General features: G+C 31.5%; 6 protein-coding genes across 6 annotated transcripts; 4 read left to right on the top strand and 2 right to left on the bottom strand.

Annotated features, from left to right (window-relative positions):
- Window positions 1–2909: 2909 nt before the first annotated feature.
- Window positions 2910–4785, bottom strand: FOBCDRAFT_233067 (Bestrophin, RFP-TM, chloride channel-domain-containing protein). The gene has a single exon (XM_054707297.2). The coding sequence runs from the start codon at window positions 4644–4646 to the stop codon at window positions 3234–3236; it is 1413 nt and encodes a 470-aa protein (XP_054563272.1). The 5' UTR covers window positions 4647–4785; the 3' UTR covers window positions 2910–3233.
- A 10193-nt stretch (window positions 4786–14978) lies between these two features.
- Window positions 14979–15839, top strand: FOBCDRAFT_145942 (major facilitator superfamily domain-containing protein; the record flags this gene model as incomplete). Its single annotated transcript, XM_054707296.2, has 2 exons — window positions 14979–15265; window positions 15317–15839. Coding segments are annotated over 2 exons (810 nt in total), but the record flags the coding sequence as incomplete, so codon positions are not given.
- A 319-nt stretch (window positions 15840–16158) lies between these two features.
- Window positions 16159–16428, top strand: FOBCDRAFT_147030 (uncharacterized protein; the record flags this gene model as incomplete). Its single annotated transcript, XM_059608249.1, has 1 exon — window positions 16159–16428. A coding segment is annotated over one exon (270 nt), but the record flags the coding sequence as incomplete, so codon positions are not given.
- Window positions 16429–16985: 557 nt separating this feature from the next.
- FOBCDRAFT_323976 (heterokaryon incompatibility protein-domain-containing protein) lies at window positions 16986–18564 on the top strand (the record flags this gene model as incomplete). Its single annotated transcript, XM_059612103.1, has 2 exons — window positions 16986–17404; window positions 17462–18564. 2 exons carry the CDS (start codon window positions 16986–16988, stop codon window positions 18102–18104), a joined length of 1062 nt encoding a protein of 353 aa, XP_059466083.1. The 3' UTR covers window positions 18105–18564.
- Window positions 18565–19034: 470 nt separating this feature from the next.
- On the top strand, window positions 19035–19470 carry FOBCDRAFT_146739 (uncharacterized protein; the record flags this gene model as incomplete). The annotated part of the gene is made up of 2 exons (XM_059608236.1): window positions 19035–19216; window positions 19416–19470. 2 exons carry the CDS (start codon window positions 19035–19037, stop codon window positions 19468–19470), a joined length of 237 nt encoding a protein of 78 aa, XP_059468003.1.
- Window positions 19471–20754: 1284 nt separating this feature from the next.
- FOBCDRAFT_146185 (uncharacterized protein) lies at window positions 20755–21108 on the bottom strand (the record flags this gene model as incomplete). The annotated part of the gene is made up of 2 exons (XM_059608225.1): window positions 20755–20844; window positions 20929–21108. The coding sequence occupies 2 exons, from the start codon at window positions 21106–21108 to the stop codon at window positions 20755–20757; spliced, it is 270 nt and encodes an 89-aa protein (XP_059468002.1).
- Between the last annotated feature and the right edge of the window lie 709 nt (window positions 21109–21817).

The raw sequence follows: 21817 nt of genomic DNA, 5'->3' as shown, positions 1-21817 counted from the left end.
ATATGTATTTAATTAATAGAGTTATAACTTTAGGTTAATTTAACTTTTACTAACTAACTTATATAAAATTAACCTAATTCCTTTATAAAACCTTGCCTTTACCTTATATTTATTTTTACTTCTATATAAGAGGGAGGATATAAAGTACCTATTTGGCCTTAATAATTATATTCTTAAGCCACTCTTTATACTAGGCTAAGTTTAGGCCTATAAATATAGTAAGGAAAGCTACCTCTTCTGCCTTAAGAGACTAGCCTTATTATAAGGCTTCTTCTAGCTTCTTTAATCTAAATAGCTCTTTAGCTAGCTAGGTCAGAGATATTATATTACCTAGGTAATTTAGATTTATATAACTAATTAAGCTAATTAGGCTATATTTAAAGATAGTTATTTTAACTAGGCTTAATTTACTCCTTAAAGAGAAGTTTATCTTAATAGCTTTAGCTATTTTATATAATATATAGTAATTTTTACCCTTAGCTTACTTTAATACTAGTTTAATTATATTAATAAGATTATAATTAATTATATAATAGCCCTAATTAGGCTATAGGCTATTATATATAATAAATATTATATTAATAGTTATAATTAATATTAGTAAGTATAACTAAAAGTTAGTTTAAGGAAAATACTTTATAATAAATAAATTAAGTATAATATATTTTAAAAGTTATTTAAAGATTAATTCTTTAAGTAAGATAAAGGAAAAAGGTTAACCTAGCTGCTAAGAGCTAGTATTAATACTACTTAGTTAAAGTAATAATTATATTATTAAGGCAGATAAACCTTATTTAATTTTAAATTCTATAATAATAGCCTATTATAAGGGTCTTATTATTTAAGCCTTTATAGAAAAGTTAAAAAAGCTTAATAGCCTTATATAATGCTAATTATAAGGGGAAAAAAAATAAGTAATTAATTAAATAAATATTAATATATAAGTATTAATAAAATTATTTAAAAGTAATAATTAAGGAAAATTAATTAAATTAAATATTTAATAATATAATATATATAATAAAACTAAGTATAATATAAAAATATATTATATAATAATTAAAACCCTTAGAAAAGAATATAATAAGTAATTTAATTAATTAAATAATTTATTATTTCTTTAAATAAATTTAAAAGTTATAAGCTAAGACTTTTAATATATATACTTATTTAATATATATACTTATTTAATATATATACTTATTAATTATTTTAAATAAGTTTAATAATATTAATATATAATAGGCTTAAGAAATTAATAAATAAAAGTATTACCTTAAGTATTATAAGAAAGAAGTAATATTAAATACTAATATTTATAATAATATTTATATAAGTAATTATACTTTTTACTAATAAGCTAAGTATCCTTATAATCCTATAAAATATATTATTAATAAATAAAATTATACTTTAGTATTAAGGACTTAACTACTTATAACTAAACTTATATTTACTTTAATAAAATTTAAGATTATAAATATATATTAACCCTTAAGACCTAAGTTTTAAGTATATCCTTTATTTATAATAATTAGAAAAATATAAGCTTAATTACTATAACCTATAATAACTCTAATTTATAAATTATTTTAACTAAGCTTATTTCTTCTATTATATTACCTTTCTCTTTCTTTCCTTCTTTGTCTTTATTTAAGTCTTCCTTTATGCCTCCTCTTAGTAACTATAATATTAAAGCTATTATTAATAGTATAATTAGAGGTTTTATAGTGCTTTTACTTATAGTATTAATAATCTTCTAGTTTATTTAGTAGTTAAAAAAGGATTATACTTCCCCTGTTTTATAACTTTATTTCCTAATATAAGTTACTTTAATAAAATAAGCCTAATTAACTAAGATAGTACTAATTAACCTAAATACTAAAAAAATAGGTTTATATTCTCTAATATAGTCTAAGTAGAGAAGTCTAATAATAATTATACCAAGCTTAGCTAGTAATCCTGCCTTACTAAAAGGTTAAATAAATTAATAAGTCTTACTAATAATTTAGAAAATAGGATCTTAAGGGGTATTATAGCCTATGCTGTGATATATAGCCTATAAAATAAGCAGAGATCCTACCTAATATTTAATTTAAGAAATAGTTAAATATCTTACTTACCCTTAAGTCTATAAACTAATAGGAGATTCTGCCTATCCTTATATTTAATTTATTAAATAATAAAGTTAAGTAGATTATTATTAAACTAAATTAGTATTTATATTCTAATTATAGGAATAGTTTATATCTAATATTAAAATAGTATTAATAGTTTTATATACTTATTATATATATAATATCTAAGGTGTTTTATACCTCTTTACTTGTTACTTTAATTTTATAATAAGGTCTTTAAAATCTTTCTAAGTATTATTATATTAACTTAAAAGGTATTAAAAGATAATCTATTATATAATATATTAAAAGAGTTAAAGATTAGGTAAATTATAATAGGTAGTAGTAATATATTTATTAATTAATATATAAATTATAAGTAGTCCTTATTATAATAAGGTTAAAGCTAGCTATTTTTTAAGTTAGTAGTAAATAACTAGACTGCCCTAAGCCATGCTATATTATTACTAAATTAATCTAAGTTAATTATCTAGCTAATCTTCTCCTATAACCCTACAGATAATTAATCTAGTAGCTTCTCTGCCTCAGTAACCTGCCCTTAAAGCGTTTAGGTGGAGTTATTAATTAAGATCTGCTCCCTGTTAGGAAATAATACCTACCTATCCTCGGACTACCGTATTAGCAACTCTCTACCTACTTTTTTATACCAGCCTTTCTGATATGCTATTACTATCTATCTAATTATTATGCTTATAACGATATAAGTGCTGATATATATCTAAGTAGTATACTAATCTCAAAATATAAGCACTACTTTAACTCTGACCTTATCCTCGCTGCTATTATTATTAATATCACTATAGGACTCTCTAGTTCTTCTGCTATAGAAACCACTATTATAACTACTAGGAACCTATCTCCTCTCAGCTAAAATACTACATCTTATAGTAAGCTCCACTGTAAATTAAAAGCCCTACCGGTCGGCTAATAAAATATGCCTACTAGCAAAAACTTAGATATCAATAACCAACAGACCGATACTTGCTCATCGATGCCTTTTTCCCCTTGCTTCCGAACGGCATTCCACTTAGATTAGTTATTATCACGCTGGCAAGCCACTGAAGCATCTCACCACTTTTGGAACACCCTACCACATTAAACCACGTCTCTAGCCACCTCCTTAGTCTCGTTGTCTCGAGCAGATAACCTAGCAACACCCTGGCGCCGCCAACTGAAAAGAACATGAGGTTTGTTTCTAATAGACTCTCTGAGTTTTTCTTCATTACGATCCATCCAAGTATGGCCTACAGCACAGCTAACAGGGTGCAGTGGCGCTCCTCTTAGTAGAAAGTGATCAGATGCACGGCGGTCAAAGGAGGCAGTGATGTCGAGATCGTTTGCAATCTGTTCGCAAAAGACATCAAGAGGCAGATCGTTGACATCACGACCAAAGGGATTTTCGATTTCTTGACCAATGAACAACAAGCCGAAGATAATGTAAGCCGCTGTGATGGTAGCAGGGATAGCAATCCAACCAAGTGGGCCAGTCAACTGGAACGGCAATAGCATGACGTATACAAAAGTAATCTGGCTGATGGCAATGGTATATGCGACGGGCAAAGGAGTGTTGAGGACACGATCGCAACCGACTGCAACGTCATTAAGAGTGGTAAGATGATTGTAAGCGATGGTCTGATGGATTGAGACTGGTAATTGTTTGTTCGCGATAATGGAGTCGAGAGTTATTGCCAGGTGGTTCAAGATCTCAAGAGGAAGGTTTCCTTGATGCTCCTCGGCTCTCTTAAGGTGCTTTCGAGGATCACTTTGAGCAAAGGAGAGACCAAGGTACTCGCCGGCAAACTTGCTGAAGTTTGTGACCCGCTTGGTCGGCGCGGTTGTCTTTCCAGCGAACGTATCAAGGTGTGCGATGTAGGGTTGCATGTCAGGTTGACTGGCGCAGTGTTCGAAGCGGAGCGTGTGTTTGAGGGCAACAGCGTAGCCGGCAATGAGTTTCAAGGCCCCAAGCTTCTTAATAAGGAGTTCGCGAGGGTCTTGGCCGCCAGCACCGCTATCGTCAGCATGGATCCAGATAATACGGCCAAGAGTCTGAGATGCAGTGGCCAACGTTCCCCAGTATCGACGACCCTCAGCATAGCGTTCGTAGGCAGTAGACGATCGGAATGAAAGGCTCAGACCGACAACGAAACCGAGAATGGTGAGCAGAACAGAGTTAACGCTCAGGTCATGGACCATTTTGGAAATGACAGTAATAGCAGTTGCCCAGCAGGCAACGAGCAAGAGCGGAAGGATCAGCGAGGGCATGATGGACCCATGTAGCTGTAGGATAAGGGGCCATTTGGAGTGTCGTTGAAGATCCCGAGGGCCACTGAAGTAGTTATTGTCATCTTCCTCATCGCTGGACATGGGTTGTCGGTTGGCATTGATGGACAGAGAAGGCGGGCAATTGTGGTGGTTTGAAGAGTTTTCAGGGCCTGAAATGCGTTCTCTGGTCCGTGCCTCCGAATATGGCTTGGATTGCGATACGTGATCTCCACCGGCGTCTGACATTTTGATCAAGACCTTGAAACTGACAAGAAAACAATTGACCGTACTTTTAGGACAAAGAGGTAGAGCCAAGAGAAGCAATAGACCAAGACCTAAAAGTGATGTGGCCAGGTAATATAGCCAAAATGTACAACAACGATTACCAGGGAGGGAAATTGAAATTCCTAAGGGGCGCCAACATTCGAGCAGCTTGCAGTGCATTTAGCGCTGATAGGTGGTGGGACCTCTATCGTAGCGGGACTAGCGCTCAGACTATTGAAAGCCGTGAAATAAGCTTAGCTTTAACACAAGAATTTGCCACCGTGGTCTAGACCAATGTTTCGGTAAATTAGCTTGGGTACTTTAAATCCTATCTAGACGTAGAGTTGTTTAACATTACTGACTGGCTAAACGCTACATAGGTTCTGCTTCTGACTCGTTAATTCCTGCCTCTTATTTACAGCTACAACGGAGGTGCTAAACAAAATGGATTATACTCTATCTATTCATTTAGGAAACTCGAGGCATTTCGCCATCGACGTGGTCTTGAACAACTGTGCAGCCTCGGCACTTAATCGCTGGCTGAAAAGCCAGTTGATATTTTGGGGCTAGTCCAAGGTGAAGCTAGTCCGCAAACCATCAAAGCTGAAATAAAGATGCAAGCCAGCGCTCGGCCCATTAAGATGCTCGCATGAATACAAATACGGCATGGCGCCGTCGCGTGACGCATCACAGGGAAATTGAGTTGTTGATTAGTCCACCATGCGGGTCGGCTTCTCACTTGCGTATGTATCATCCCTTGATAATTGTCAAGGGCCAATAAATTCTTGAACCATGGAGGCTGTGGCGGCGCAGCGACACTTCAAAGATATACGTGGCATGTTTTCAGCGGTACCCCCATGCTGATGGTTTATCTGCATTTAACAAATACCTGTTAGCTCGACCTGACGGTGGCCAACTTAGCAAGCTAAGTTAGGCATAAAACCTTAAGAAATGCATAAAAGGGTGAGATATATGCTTATTAGTGTAATCTACCTCCTTTAATATTATCTAGAGATTAAGTATAGAAATAACTAGGAATAATATATTATAAATTATACTAATAATCTTATATTAAGTTTATTAGTTATTTCTATACTTAATCTTTAAATAATATTAAAGGAGGTAAATTATACTAATAAATATATATCTTACCCTTTTATATATTTCTTAAGGTTTTATGCCTAACTTAGCTTACTAAGCTGGCTACTATTAGGTCGAGCTAATAGGTATACTATTAATGTTAAGAAGCCTGCTTGAGCCTAAGGGAATTTAGGTATTAAAAGTGTAATAGTTAGTTTCTAACTGTAGATAAACTAAGCCATGCTAGGTTTATTATTAGCAGATTATATAAGGCATAATACTAAGCTTATTAAGGTATTATATCTCTTAATAGTAGATTTAATATATATTAGGCTTAATTAATATAAAGAAGTTTTATTAATAGCTAATAAGCTAGAATCTATAAAAGTATAAATAAATATAATCTATATATTAAAGTAGTATTTAGGTAATTAGTAAGGTTATTAGCAGATTAGTAGTAATCTAAATAGATTAGTATTACTTGCAGTAAATTAGCTTTAATTATAGAGTCTTAGTGTTAATTATCTTTAATAGAAGATATAGTAATTAGTAGAAAATATAAGATATATATAATAAAACTATTAGGGTTATAATATAATCTCTCCCCTCCCTTAGGCCTTATCCTTAAGGCCTAATTAATATATTTTCTATTAGTTATCTCCTAGTAAGTTTAATTTTAATCCTATAATCCCCTAAGATATCTAATTATATAGTAAAAGCTAAGAAGACTTCTATTAAAAACTAAAAATCTCTTTATATTCTTATTATAATATTTAGGAATCCTATTATGCCTTATTTTAATTATATTTATTAAAAGATAGAAGATTTATATATTCTTAATCTAGTAAAATTAAATTATTATAATCCTTATATTAAATCTAAGGTATTATATAATAATTATAGACTATTTATAATAGCTAATATATTTATTTAATATAAAATTATTTTATAAGTTTTACTAATATAATATTAGCTTAAAAGATTATTAATAAAAAGTATTATCTTAAATATAAAGAAGAGGCAGCTAAAAATAAACTAATTAACCTTTAGGCTAAATCTACTTATATTTATAATATAATAAGTACTTAATTTACTAAAATTACTTATTTATAATATTAGTATTATTAAGTAAAGGTAAGAGGTATAAATATAATTTAATATAGCCTTAATTCTATAAATAAATTAAAAAAGGCAAAATAAAATAAATAAGCTATATTAGAGAATACTATAATAAATAGTACTTTTTAGGATTAGTTTACTATTACTAAGTAGTTTAAATAGGATTTTCTTAGTTTAGGTGCTTTTATTAATTATTCTTTTAGTTTTAGTATTAGTAGAAATTCTTTAGGAGTTATTAGGTATTAATAAGGTATTTTAAAGGTTTTTATATATTTTTACTTTCTAGGTAGTTTTTTTATTTTATAAGGTATTCTCTTTAATTATTTATTTTATAGGTATCCTTAATAGCTTTTACTTTATAGATTTTAAGTCTTAAGATTTCTTAGGGCTTATTACTTATTTTAACTTATATTATATTTACTACTAATTTAAGTAATAAAATATAAAAGATTAAATAAAGCCTAACTTTTAGTAGTAAGTCTAGTTTATAGTTATTTTCTAAAATCTTTTATAATACTTTATAAGGTCTAATAAATTTATAGTTTAATTTATAAGTTAATTAATTTATTTTAATATTTTTTATAGCTAGGTAAATTATATCTCCCTTTAAGAAGGTTAATCCCTTTAATTATTTTAAGTTATAATAGTTTTTTATATATTTTCTAATAAATTTAAGTTTTATCTTTAGATATTTATATAAATCTTATATATCTTTACTTTTAATAATAACTATTAGGTTAATTAATTTTTCTAGTTTTATATTATAATATATATTTAATATAAAACTAAAATTAATATAAGCTAGTATAAGCTTTATATTTTTATTATATATAATATTATAGGTAAGTTAGGCTATTAATAGTTTTTTAACTTAATTATTTTATTTATAGTTAATATAATACTATAGGTATTATTTAAGTATTTAGTTTATTTATTTAGTTTATTTATTAACTTATAGCTAAAATACTATTATAAGTTAGTAATTTAATTTAAGTTATATTATAAGTAATTACTAAAATATTACTATAAATATAAGTCCTCTATTAGAAAGAATTTCTAAGGGTAACTTATATATACTAATAATATATTAGTAAAAAATATAAGAAAGTTCTTTTATATCTATTAATTCTCTATAAGATAGGTAATAAAAAAACTTTATAAGTTAGTTAATAATAACTATAATACTATTATAATTCTAGTTAAGGGTTCCTCTAATAAGAGTAATTTAATTATAAAGTCTATTATAATTAAGTCCTAAGGTTATTATATTATTAGTAGTAATTATAATTATTTATAAGGTTTATATCTCTAAGCCTTTATTCTTAGGCATAGGTTATATTATTTAATAATATCTTTTATATTTCTTTTTTTAAACTTATATTCTTAGTCTTAAAGTTATTTTAATATTTTTATAACTTCTTAATATTTATTTAGAGGGTATAAATAAAACTTATAAAAAAAGTCATAATCTTATTTTAATAAAAGAGTTTATTATTTAATTATTTTTATTATTATTTTAATAAGTTAAGTAAATTAATATTCTCCTTTTTAATTAAACTCTAGGAGTTATTCCTTAGTTTAATTATTTTTATATTATAATTAGGTTTTTAGCTAATAGTATTTATATATTTATTATTTATATCCTTATAATATATTATAATAAAGTTAAATTTATATAGGTATTTAATATAATATAGTTATTATTAATTTAGTTCTTATATTATTATAAAGTAAGCTATATTCTTATAATTTATAAATACTTTTATTATATACTTACTTCCTCTTAAATAATATCTAAATTCCTTAAAGTAATTAATAATAGCTAGGAATTCCTTATTATAAATAAGGTAGTTAAGCTCTGCTTTATATATCTTATAAGAGTAAAAAGTAATAAGATATAATATATTATTATTATCTTATTATCTTATTTATCCTCCTAAGGTAAAGTTAGAAGTATTAGTTTTAAGTTTAACTTATTAATCTAGGTTAAATATAATTAAGATAGGTTTACTAATAATTACTATTTTAAGCTTTTTAAAAGCTTTTTATATTTTATTATTTTATTAAAATTATTTATTCTTTTTAGTAATTTTAATAAGAGAAATAGTAATTTTACTAAAGTCTTTAATAAATTATTAGTAATAATTAGTAAATCCTAGGAAGGATTAGGTTTCTTTTATTAATATAAGTAGTTTCTATTTAGTAATTATTATAATTTTTTATTTATTTATTCTAATTTTATTATATAAGATTTTATATCCTAAGTAAGTTACTTAAAACTAATAGAAGTAATTTTTAATAGGTTTAATAAGTATATTAATATCTTATAATACTTTTAAAACCTTATAAATATATTTTTTATATTCTTTTTTTATATTAAAGAAGATAAGGATATTATCTAGGTAGTAAATTATAAAAATATTAAGATATTCTTAAAGTATATTTATAATTATATATTAAAATACTATAAGTATATTAGTTAATTTAAAGGGTATAACTAAGTATTTAAATAATTTATATTTTATTTTAAAGGCTATTTTCTATTTATTACCTTTTTTAATTTAAATAAAATTATAAGCAGATTTAAAATTAAAAGCTATAAATTATTTCTTTTTAAATAAGTAGTCTTTAAGTTTAATAATAAGTAATAATAATATTTTATCTTTTTCTATAATCTTATTAAGCTATTAGTAATTTATTATAAGTTATAATTTATTTAAATTAGGTTTTAATATAAATATAATTATATATTCTACTAAGGATTTTAAAAGTCTAATATATCCTTTTTATAGTATATTATTTATTTATTCTCTAAGTATTCCTAGCTTATCTTAAGATAAATTATAAATAAGGAAGAATTTTAGATTTTTTTTATCTTTTAATATAATTTTAATATTATAATTTATATATTAAGGTAATTTTATATTTAGCTTCTCTTAAAATAGTTTCTTATAAATATAATACTTTAATAGTATATTCTTAAGTTATTTATTAAATTCTTTTATAGTAATTTATTTTATTTATTTAATATTTTAATTTAATTATTTAAACTATCTCTTAAGAGTTATAATTATCTATCTAATATATTTTCTTTTGCCTTTATTATATTTATATTATATTCCTTTTAAAGTAAGTAATACTTTATTATACTTATTTTTACTACTCTTATTAGTTAAAGTTTAAGATCTTATATTATAGCCTAAATTATTTAATTTATTATTTAAAGGGTTAATTTTATAATTAACCTAGCTAGTTTTTTAGTTAAAGGCAGGGTTATAATAATATAACTATAGGTAACCTAAGACTAGATTATAGTCTTATATATAAATAATATTAAAGTTAATTCCTTAGTTTTATTTATTTATAAATATCTTAAAGTAATTAATTTCTTAGGTAACTTTTCCTTATTTATATTTAAAGGATTCTCTTTTTTTACTTTCTATTATATAAGGTTCTTTTTTATCTCTCTATAGTAATCTTAGATTATTAACTATACTAAGGGAAATAATATTTATAACTACTTTGCTATTTATTAATATATTTAATTATTTTCTTTTAATCCTAACTTTTAATTCTAGGCAGATTTATTAGCTTTCTCTTATTATTATTCTTAGAGCTTTTTTAGGTAGTTTAATCTCTAATTTCTTACCTATTTATTACTTTATTATAAATAATATATGCCTTTTCCCTAGGGGTAATTTATATTATATTTACTCTTAGTATAATTAATATTATTAGGATATTTATTTTAAGTAATTAGTTTTTATTAATAAGTAGTTTTTATCTTTTTTACCTTATAGTCTAAAATAATATTTACTTTTTCTTTTTTAATAAGGGGTTTTTCTTTTTCCTTCTTAGTTTATATTAATTAATTTTATAATTACTATTTTTTTATTTATTAGAAAATATCTTATTTATCTTAGGATATTTCTTCTTCCTATTAGGTAATATCTTAATTAATTTAATTAAGTTCTTAGTTAAGTATTTTATCTTTAATAATCTTAATTTCTTATTATACTTTTTATCTCTATTATATAATATATTAGGAGTTCTAAGTATATATTAAAGCTTATTCTCTTATTTCTATATAAGCTTTTAGTTTTACTACTTAAGATTCTTTATATTTCTTTATAACTTAATACCTAATTATATTAATAATTAAATAAAGTCTTTATTTCTAGTATTTTAGAACTTATATTAAGAAGTAATTATTTACTATCTTATCTTATTAGTATCTTAAGTAGTAATATTATATATATAATACTTATAATATCTACTTATAGTTTAAGTATTTAAGATACCTCCTTAGGTCTCTTTTTACTTATATATATTCTTCTAGGGTTATAAGATCTTCTATTATTTCCTTTATATATACTTAAATATAGATATTATTATCTTATTTTATAATAGCTTATTTTTTAATAAGCTTTATATATTTCTAATACTTATTAATTTAGAATTATTAGTTAGATTTATTATATTAAGATATAATAGGGTTATTTTAGATTATCTTTTTATTCTTATTCTTAAGTTTCCTAGCTTTAAATTCTCTTTAGACCCTATAGGATTCTAAGTAATTAGAATTATTAATATATTAATTTAGTTATTATAAGATAACTTTAATAAGAATATTATTAATTTCTTAATTTATCTTCTTAATACTAGGTTTATTATTTATATTAAGAGTAATTTCCTTTTTCTTTCTAATTATAAAAATAGGTTTTCCTTTAGTAAGTTATTAATTATATTCTAGTATTAATATCTATTTTAGTTTAATTATTTTATTCTTTTTAATTTATTATTATTATTCTTTTTAATAATTATTTCTTTTTTTTTTTTTCTCTTTCTTATTTTATATATAGGTAACTTTTATAATTAGTATTATATATTTTAAAATAAGTTATTATTTTAGTTTTAGTCTTAAATAATATTTTTTAAGAGTTTTTTCTTTACTAAGAAATAAATTATATATATTAAGAGATAGGTTAAAGTTATTAATTTATCTTATTTATATTATATTATATTTATCCTTTCTTATTATATTAATAGTTTTAATTACTATTTAAGGTTTATTATTTTTTCTAATTATATTAACTTTCTTACCTTTAGGTATTAATTTATATTTTTAGTTAATTTTAATAAGATTCTTATATTCTTATTTATAATATTCTTTTTTATTATAATTATAATATATTACTTTTAACTTATCTTATTTAGCTATTTTAATAGCTATTAGTTTTACTTTAATACTATAAGATATATTAATTTATTAAGTTCTTCCTTAATTAATATAATATTAGGGTTTATTATCTTATTATCCTTTATTTCCTTATAAGTTATAAGTTCTTTAGGTAAATTATTAGTTATTAATTTTAACTACTATATTAATATATTTAATTAGTATTCTAAGATAATATTTTTCTTATAGTTCTTATTAGATTTATTTTTTAAGTATATTAAAGAAAAATAATATTAATATATCTTAGTCCTAGGGTAATTTACTTATAAGTTATAAAAATTTTACCCCTAAGGTAAATATTAATCTGGTTTATTTAAGTATTTTAATTTTCTTTTTTACTTAGCTCTTTTTATTAATAGTTTTAAATATTATTTTAAGTACTTTTTTTATTTTATAATATTTATTTTCTTTAAAAAGTAAAGTAATTTATAATTATAAATTATAAGGTAGGTTTATTATATAATTATTTATAATAGGTTAAAATTACTAGGCTATAGTTTTAATAAGTCTTCTTATTATATATATTACTTTAGTAGAATTATTATAAAATTAATTTAAATAATATATAATAAAAGCTTAGCTTTAAGTAAGGAATATAAATAGCTTACTTAAAGTATTATTAAAGTACTTAGGCAGGCTAGGCTTAAGGACTTCTCTTAGGTCCTTCCTATTATTAACTACTAAGGCTAAGTTATATATCTCCTACTAGGTATTATTATTACTTTAATTCTACTAATACTATAAAGTAGTAAATTCTTCTAGTATTTATTATATTTTATTTATCTTATTAGTAATATTCCTAAGCTACTTATAAAGTTATTTAACTTCTAAGTTATTAAAACTCTAAGATAAGTTATTTATATTATTTATATTTTAATTAGTTAATAAATAATTAACTAATATAGGGTTAATAAATACTATAGGCTAATAACCCTAAAGATTAGTAGTTATATTTTACTATTAAATAAGATTAATATTTATAAATATTATATTTATATTACTTAGTATTATATAATATAGTTTAAATAAGAGCTATTAATATATAATAGTTAGTTTCTAACTATAAATAAACTAAGTTATACTAAGTATATTATTAGCAGATTATATAAGGCATAATACTAAGCTTATTAAGGTATTATATCTCTTAATAGTAGATTTAATATATATTAGGCTTAATTAATATAACGAAGTTTTATTAATAGCTAGTAAGCTAGAATTTATAAAAGTATAAATAAATATAATTTATATATTAAAGTAGTATTTAGGTAATTAGTAAGGTTATTAGCACATTAGTAGTAATCTAAATAGATTAGTATTAATTATAGTAAATTAGCTTTAATTATAAAGTCTTAGTGCTAATTATCTTTAATAGAAGATATAGTAATTAGTAGAAAATATAGAGTATATATAATAAAACTATTAGGGTTATAATAAAAAGGCAGGGTAACCCTAAGTATTTAGAAGTACTAAATATTACTAATAGATATTAATTTATATATAAAGTTATTAATATTTAGTAGTATTAGAGTAATAATTACTTAAGGACTTTATAATATTATTACAGGTAATAAGACTTATTTTACCTTAAATTAATAAGGTCTTTTTCTTTTACTAGACTAGGTATTAAGGTATATAGCAATAGATACACTGTACCAGCCAGGAGATAGACATAGATTTGGGAGATGGACAGGGGTATTCGACAATTAGGGGTATACGACAATTAGGAATAGAAGAGTAGGAGGTGGTATGTAGAGAGAAGAACGTAGGGATAAATCGCACTTCATGGTTTAGATTGTAAGTTTGAAGCCGTCATGGCGATCTTCATAGTGACTTAGTCACTGATATTAAGATTTGAATTACAATTGTGATTCGATTAGTAATAAAATAATTTAGTAGTATGAAATACCCATAGCACTTTGCGCGAAATAACGCGTCGCGTTTGGGGATACACCCCTGTTCTAATCAGCACTACTATTCCTATATACAGGATAGAGTCAAATCAACTCTACACCCTGGCAATAATCAGCCCTACTAGGTTTAAAGTAGGTCAATAAAATCAACTCTAGTAGAGTTAATTTGGTCATTAGTTACTAGGAGGTAGCATCGTTTTGCGCCACAAAGGCAAGTCTAGCTATGAAGGTTACGACGGAGGAAGAGGCCAACCAATGGGAAGATGTATCATATCAAAAAGCCAGCTAGAAGCGCGACAACCCTGTCACTTTTTCGGTGAAAGAGGATGTACAGGGGTGTGAGCCAATGAAAGACCGCGAATTTCCACTTTTACCAAAAGTGAGCCGGATAAAAGGAGTGTAGGATAAACCTCTAATGCTCGGATGTAATTGGTGATGTGCAGAAACGAGGAATGCCATTTATTAACCTACTATGCGCCCGATTGACCTATTCTCAACAGAGAAGGTGGTCGAGCGATCGCTGTTCTAGACAACAAAATCCGACTGACTTACGCGGTGAGATCCCGCCTTGTCGTAGAGATCGGTGAGGGCGAAAACTCTTCTAGAAGATATATATTTTATAGACCTGTATTTATCCTCAGGAATTAATGTCAATAGCATAGACTTGTAAAACAAACCGTTTTCTTATTTCTGCTGTAAAATGGCTACTCCTAATGTAATACTTACTCCCTATTTTACTATCCTTATATCTGCAGTAATAAAAGAACTAAAGGATAATACCCCTAATGCCATAGAACTAGGCGCCTCTATATAAAGGTATAAAAAAAGTCTATCTTCTTATAATAGTAAAAGTAATAGATCTCCTTTATAACCTCCTTTATAGCTATATTCTTAATACTTAGTACCTTTATTTACCTTCCTGCCCTTACTCCTATATCCTATAACCTTAGTATCTCTATTATACTTATAAACCTTACTATTATATCCTACCTAGTAGTCGCGGGCATGGCGCCCGTGTTCATAGGCGATATTGCAGACCAGAGCGGCCGCAAACCCGTGTACATCCTCATGTTCCTGCTCATGCTGGCGGTGAACCTGGGCATGGCGAATCTGACTAGGTGGATCGTACTGCTGGTGCTGAGGATGATACTGAGCGCGGGGGCTTCAGGTATGGTGAGCGTCGCGTATGGTGTTGTTGCGGATATTACGACTGCTGGGGAGAGGGGGTCGTTTATCGAGACGATCTTTTTGTTGTAAATGGCGTCTAATAACCCACGATAGGGTTTGGACTAATGAGAACCTAGCACTATAATGGGGCCGAGGTTGGGGCCTGTATTGGGAGGTATACTTGCAGAGAAACTCGGCTGGCGCTGGATCTTTTGGTTCCTCTCTATCCTCACTGGAGGAAGCCTCGTGATACTAGCCCTCCTTCTTCCCGAGACGCAGAGAAAGATTGTCGGAGATGGAAGTCTGCTAGCCAGAGGGATATACTGGAGTGTGGTATCCCCAAAGGCCTTAAGGTCAACTCGGCAGAGCCAAGGAGATGCCGAGCCTTGTGAGAAGAGAGGCTGCCGATTCCCTAACCCTCTTACCTGCCTCCCCGTGCTCATGGACAAGGGGTCTCTCTTCTTAATCCTGATCGGAGCTTTGCAGTATGTCAATGTGATGACGCTGCAGACGTCGCTTGCATCGCTGAGCATCGAGATATATAACCTGAACTACCTGCAGGCAGGCTTTATCTACATCCCCTGTGGAGTATACCTAGCAGTGTCTGCAAAAGTCACAGGTAAACTTGAGTCGAGCACCCTAACCACAGTAGCTGATTAATAACAGGCAAGTATATCGACTGGAACTTTCGCCGAACCCGACAGAGACTAGGCGTAGAAGATGCCTGCAGCGTGGGAGACATCGAGGGCTTCCCTCTTGAACATACTCGCCTCGAAGGAGCCTACCTCCTCACGATAATATGCACCCTAACAATAGTAGGCTACGGCCTGATCGTCGAGTTTAAAACAGTGAGATCCTAATCCTCTTATAGCGCTTCTAGAACTCACACTGCCAAACATATATAATCGATGCTAGTGATGCAAGCCCTAGCAGGTCTTACAGCGAGAGCCTTATTCACGGTACTTTTTCCCCTCCCTAGTCGATCCTTTTACCCGCTAATCTCGTCCCGCAGATGACAGCCACCCTTATCACAGACTACAACACACACCGGTCTGCAACAGCCCAAGCGGCGTCTAACCTTATCCGCTGCGTGGGCGCGGGAGCAGACACAGCGTCGTTCGAACCCCTCATCCGCGCGATCGGTTCTGGTTGGGCGTTCGCGATCTACGCCATCCTGGTCCTGCTCCAGGTGCCGTTGATCTGGGAATTGAAGAGGAACGGCATGGCCTGGAGGAGCAGGAATAAGTGAGACGGACGACTCAGATAAGAGGGGGAAGCTCACTAATACGTAATTCGAAACGTGGTCTCCGGGGGAGGCTGGACAGGGATGTTGCTGATGGCTTGCAATATCCACTTTAATAAATGAGCATAACAGCAGCCTCCCCCGCAAAAAGGGGCGTGACAGGTCTTGTCCTCAGCGAGCACGAGCAATGAAAAATATTATATATATTAGCTAATAGTAAATTAAGAATATTAATTTTAACTTAGCTTAGCTAGGAGTATAAAGTAAGTTAGTATTATTTAGTAATAAAGAAATAGGGAAATAATAATAGACCCGCGAACCGCTAGAGCGGGCACGGATTAGAATATGTGCATTGCGTCGCAATGTTCGCAGCAATCACTGTAGTGGGGCTCGATGTTCTATTGCGCCGATTCCGGCGGGGGCTGACTGCCGATGTCGAACCAGAGGTGATCCGAAAGCTCATAATCCCCTCTCTTCTCCCTTGAACATCGTTTCCAGACGCTCAAGTTTGGCAGCAAGCTTTGGATGGGCAATAATTCCCTTTCAATGTGATAATTCCCAACATGGATCCAGCCCATCGTCAAGGAGAAATTGGGGCACAATGCCAGGTATATCAACCATTGAGCCCTCGGCAGACAAGAACGCTTCGAGTTCATCCTTCGGCCGACTCCGATGTTGAGATTGAATGCGACCTGTTCACGGTAGACCTCAAGAAGAAATCAGGCGCAACAGTTGCGGGAAGCTCCAAGAAGGCCGGGTACGAGGCATTATCGTACACTTGGGGGGATCCCGAGCCAACCAAGAGAATCTTGGTAAATGGGCTACCGTTCTGGATCGCTGCAAATCTCTTCGCGGCGTTGAGACAGCTTCGGCTCCCGGAACGACCCCGAGTGTTATGGGCAGATGCTATCTGCATCAATCAAAACGACCTAATTGAGAAAGCAGGCCAGGTGGGGATGATGTTCAGCATCTATCTCAAGGCGTATAGGGTCGTTGTCTGGCTGGGTTAAGCGACTAACGATGACGAATATCTCTTCAGCCTGCTCAAGACCTACGGCAGGGAGGGTATAGGTGGCATTCGTGGAGAGGTCGAGGGCCCAAGAGCACGCAGAGCAGCCACCAAGCTCATCGAGACCAAGCCATGGTTCCAGCGGACTTGGACCCGACAAGAGGTACATGCGGCTCACAAAGTCCACGTGGCCTGTGGAAGCCAGGAATGTTCTTTCGAAGACTTTCAGTTTGTTATGGATCGCCTCCTCCCAGACATGGATGAGATTCGGGATACGTTCAGACCCCATCGTGACCCTCGGGAACGAGCCTTGAGCGCGAGGAGAGCATACGTCTTCTTCAAACAGCATTGCGAGAACGACATGTACACTGAGGAAGGCGGATTTCATCAAGCCTGGTTCAGGATGATTATGCGAAGCAGTCTATATGAAGCGACTTTACCACAGGACAAGGTCTTTGCTGTCCTGGGAATCATTGGGGAGATGACCAAGGAGGCCTACGACGTTACAGAAGGGTTCCCAGAGATTGATTACTCAAAATCGGTTTCGACAGTATTCGAAAGCTTCCAGAAGCACACAATCAACATCAGCCAGACTCTTGCCAGTCTCCAGATCTTCTACGACAGAGACGCCGTCGGACAGGACTTGCCATCCTGGGCTATCGATCTGCGCTAAAACGTTACCCGCTTGATGCTTCGATTTGGCATATTCCACTTTGATATGCCCTATACGGCGCCTCCAGTGCAGGCATATGACGAATATGGGCTTTTGCGTCTCGAGGGAGCACGGATTGGAATTATCACCTCAACAGAGAGTCCTTGGAAAGGCGGAATGCACCGGGAGTTCAACTCCGAGATTTTGGGATCTTACACTTCAGGGGTAGGACTTGAGAGCTGCTATTCGAGCTATGACTGGTGGATGCCCGATAATCAGGGCAATAAAGGCATCGAAGAGGTATATAAGATTCTTGAGATGCGCTGCTCGTACAATTGGGCAGCCTTAGAACCCAGGAACAACGATGTCATCGAAGAGTATAATCTAGCTAAATATCACTGCCTAGTATTTGTGTCGCATCTGGTGCGAGAGGGAGATATCATAATTCATCCGTCTGGTGCCGAGATGCCTTTCATCTTGCGGCCGGATACAGAAGCAGGACGCTTCAGCTTTCTAGGTCCAGCTATCATCGCGATGGGAGTGGTGAGGAAACTAAAGGACAGGGATATGTTCACATACGCTTTTCCTCGCCGTGGAAGTGGCTGTGATGTTGGCTCGCCCGAGAGCTTTGTGCTCATCTAAGGCGAACTTTGGTCTACGTTAACAAGTAGCAACAGAGCATCGCTTGACCATTATAAGTAAGAAGGTCTAACCTTGGTCTCATATTCATATAACAGTCGATTGAAGAAGTTTCGATACATGTGGCTAGTTTAAGAAGCGATAAATTCTACTGATTCTCGCAAGTTTTCTCGACGGGTGAATTAAGGTCCGACTTATGGTTCTGGTTCCCTCCATGACCTAATCTCTTTACTACTTTCAATCGCCGCCTAGGCTTCTTTTCATTATTTAAGCCCAACCCTGGACGGCGACATATGCATCGTTCAGTGAATCATGCCTACCGAGAATGATACCGTGAGAAAATATGTCCAATACCTCGGCTTTTTCAACCCCATTACCAGCCTCAAAAAGGCGGTGAACGTAACCTCCATCAGTGGTCTGACGTGGAAATACAGGAGTGCTGCGGAAAGACTTCACTCCTCCACGCGGCTTTGTCTGGGAGCTTTCACCAAACGGTATGTGCTGGCCGGGGCCGCAAAGTCTCATAAGATTGATGGCTGACTGAAACTTCGAGACCGTACCCTTCGAACAAGTGCCCAAGGCCTACGAGTGTTATATAGCCGGTAACAATGGTCTAAGTACAACAGTGCAGCTAAACTTGTAGGATACGGCCGAAGTCTGAATCAGACATGGCCATATGAATATTCAAATAAGGTCTTATATGAATATGCATGAATATCTTAACGTACACGACAAGCGAACCGGATAGACAAGCAAACCAGATAAAAATCCCTTATCCTATATCAATACTATCTAATCAATTAAATCTTAACCACATAATATGTCGTAATCTGATACTGAGGCTAATATGCTTCTTGCACTTTAGCCTACTAGGCAGACCTAAAATTAAGTCTGCGACGCAAAGATCTATAATATTAACTACTAGCGGCTCTTTGATCGAATAAATGGAGTACATGCTCGCAGCGATTATATCCTAAACTCACGGAAACTAAGTAATCTAGAGGAATAAATTATAGTCTAGTATATCCTTAACCTAGATTTATAAGGATTTTCTTCTTAGTACTATAATATTAAAGAAATAGCAAATTAACTGCTTATTAACTATAACATATTATTAGTTATGCTACTTTGGTTTAATTTAATTATTATTATATCTTGAGTCTTGCCCTCTTGCCTTTTTCTTTAACCTTGCCTCTTATAGTTTAATAGCGTGGTTTTGATTTATATAGGATTTCTTCGACTTAGTAGGCAAAGTCAAAGTAGAATAGTAGTTAGGTAATTATAAACTAAATATAAGAACAAGAAACTAATTTTTATTACTTCTTTAAAAAGAAAATTAAGTACGTATTTAATCTTAGCTATCTATCTATTTATATAATATCCATTTATAATTAAGATACTAGCTATAACTTATTTATAAATATCCTAAAGACAGGTTATTACTTTTTTATATTACTAATTACTTAATAAGGTTCCTAGTAACTAGGCCTTATATTAAATATTTCTTAATATAATATATTTCTAGTAGATTACTTATAGATTATTATACCTTAGATATATAATTTAACCTGGAATTAGATCTTCTAAATTTCATTTTAGAAGGACAGGTACCTGTCCGCCTATTGACCGCCAAGAGTAAGCCATAATAAGCTCGGACCATTAGGGAATGCGTATTGAATTCATAACGCTCTCCAGGCTGCTACAGACCTCTATCCTTTGCATATCACTCTTCATCCTACCCAACAGTATTGTTAAGTAACGGAGGAACTCTGGACAAGACACTTGAGCCTGAGTTTCCAGGGCATGACCCACGTGGTAGCCTAACGCCCACCCGTCATAGACGGAAGCTGTATTTGAGCCCAAACTAGCTTATGTGGACCCTCTAAATAAACACAAATCTCCCATAACCGTCCTCCTCTTATTCTTTAAAGCTAGTGTAGATAGTTAGCGTCAGAGTATATTGCTGAAAGTATACTTGGCAATTACCTTGGCTAGGAAGCAGCCTTGTAACTATAGCTACTATACTATGGCTTTAAGGGCACTTCTTGCCCTTCATCCTTCCGCCAGGACAGCAGATAGAACCGCCCAACTTGGAGCACGCTTTTCCATCGCCACCGCCACTCTGAACAGTACACTAGCCAGAGCTTACGTCAGCAAAAAGTTTTATTCCTTAACCGTTGGGTCTCTAGGCCAGGGTATTTATCACCTTTCCCTTGGTGCATCCATAATTCTTGCCATTAACCTTGCAGGAGGTTCCGTTGCACTTGCCCCACTCGGTGGCTCTGCTTGTTAAGGCGTTGAGATCGCCTTCTGACGCCGGCGAGACCCCATGGGCGAGGACCGATGTGGCGGCTAGGATCGCGAAGAGGGACGCAGTGAACTTCATGGTAAAGTCTTGAATAGGATGATCGATATAAGTAGGAGCAACTCTGGTGGCTTGGGATGAACTATGCCACTCGCTCTGGGATATGAGATGATAGCGAGAAGAAATGGATAGATTATGAGGGCTCGAGGTGCTTTAAGTATATTGGATCTAAGAATAACCATCCAGCCACTTAATAGCATGGTCTGACAGGCACCAATAATCTCGGCAGATAACTAGATCATCTGATGACGACTAAAAGAGTATTACCTGGCGATCTGCCTCATGCACTGTGCCGCTATGAGACAGAACAACATCCTGATACTGACAGGTCGGTCATTCTAGATTTCTCGGCATGCGGACGGATCCGTTACTCAATATAGGCATGACAAGGGTGCTTAGAGGAAATCATAGGTCTTCCTACTAGATCCTTTCTCCTTTTGCTTCCTCTTCCTCTCGAGCCACTTCCTTTTAGACCTCTTCCACCTGGGTGTCTACTTTCTACGTCTGTTGGTTGGTCTCTTCTATATGCTATATTCAATTTTGGGTTTTCGCAAACGGGAATCTCTGGACTACCCTCGAGGGAAGCACATAGTCCGCCTTTCTCTGCCGGCCGTTCCGGGACCCTAACGGGGGGCTTCTTAAGCAGAATCCAACCCAATGCAGGGCAACCGAAAGACAGGTCCCTGAGGACCCTGCTCTTCGGGCGCGCGATAGCTCCAATTAGGGAAGG

This window comes from Fusarium oxysporum, chromosome X (assembly GCF_013085055.1).
Source record: "Fusarium oxysporum Fo47 chromosome X, complete sequence".
Classification (NCBI taxonomy): domain Eukaryota; kingdom Fungi; phylum Ascomycota; class Sordariomycetes; order Hypocreales; family Nectriaceae; genus Fusarium; species Fusarium oxysporum.
Note: the sequence above shows the minus strand (reverse complement) of the source record. Positions and strands in the feature narration are given on the sequence as shown.

Bases quoted from the DNA above. Each gene is read 5' to 3' on its own strand.
- FOBCDRAFT_233067 (XM_054707297.2), bottom strand. From the start codon at position 4,646: ATGTCAGACGCCGGTGGAGATCACGTATCGCAATCCAAGCCATATTCG.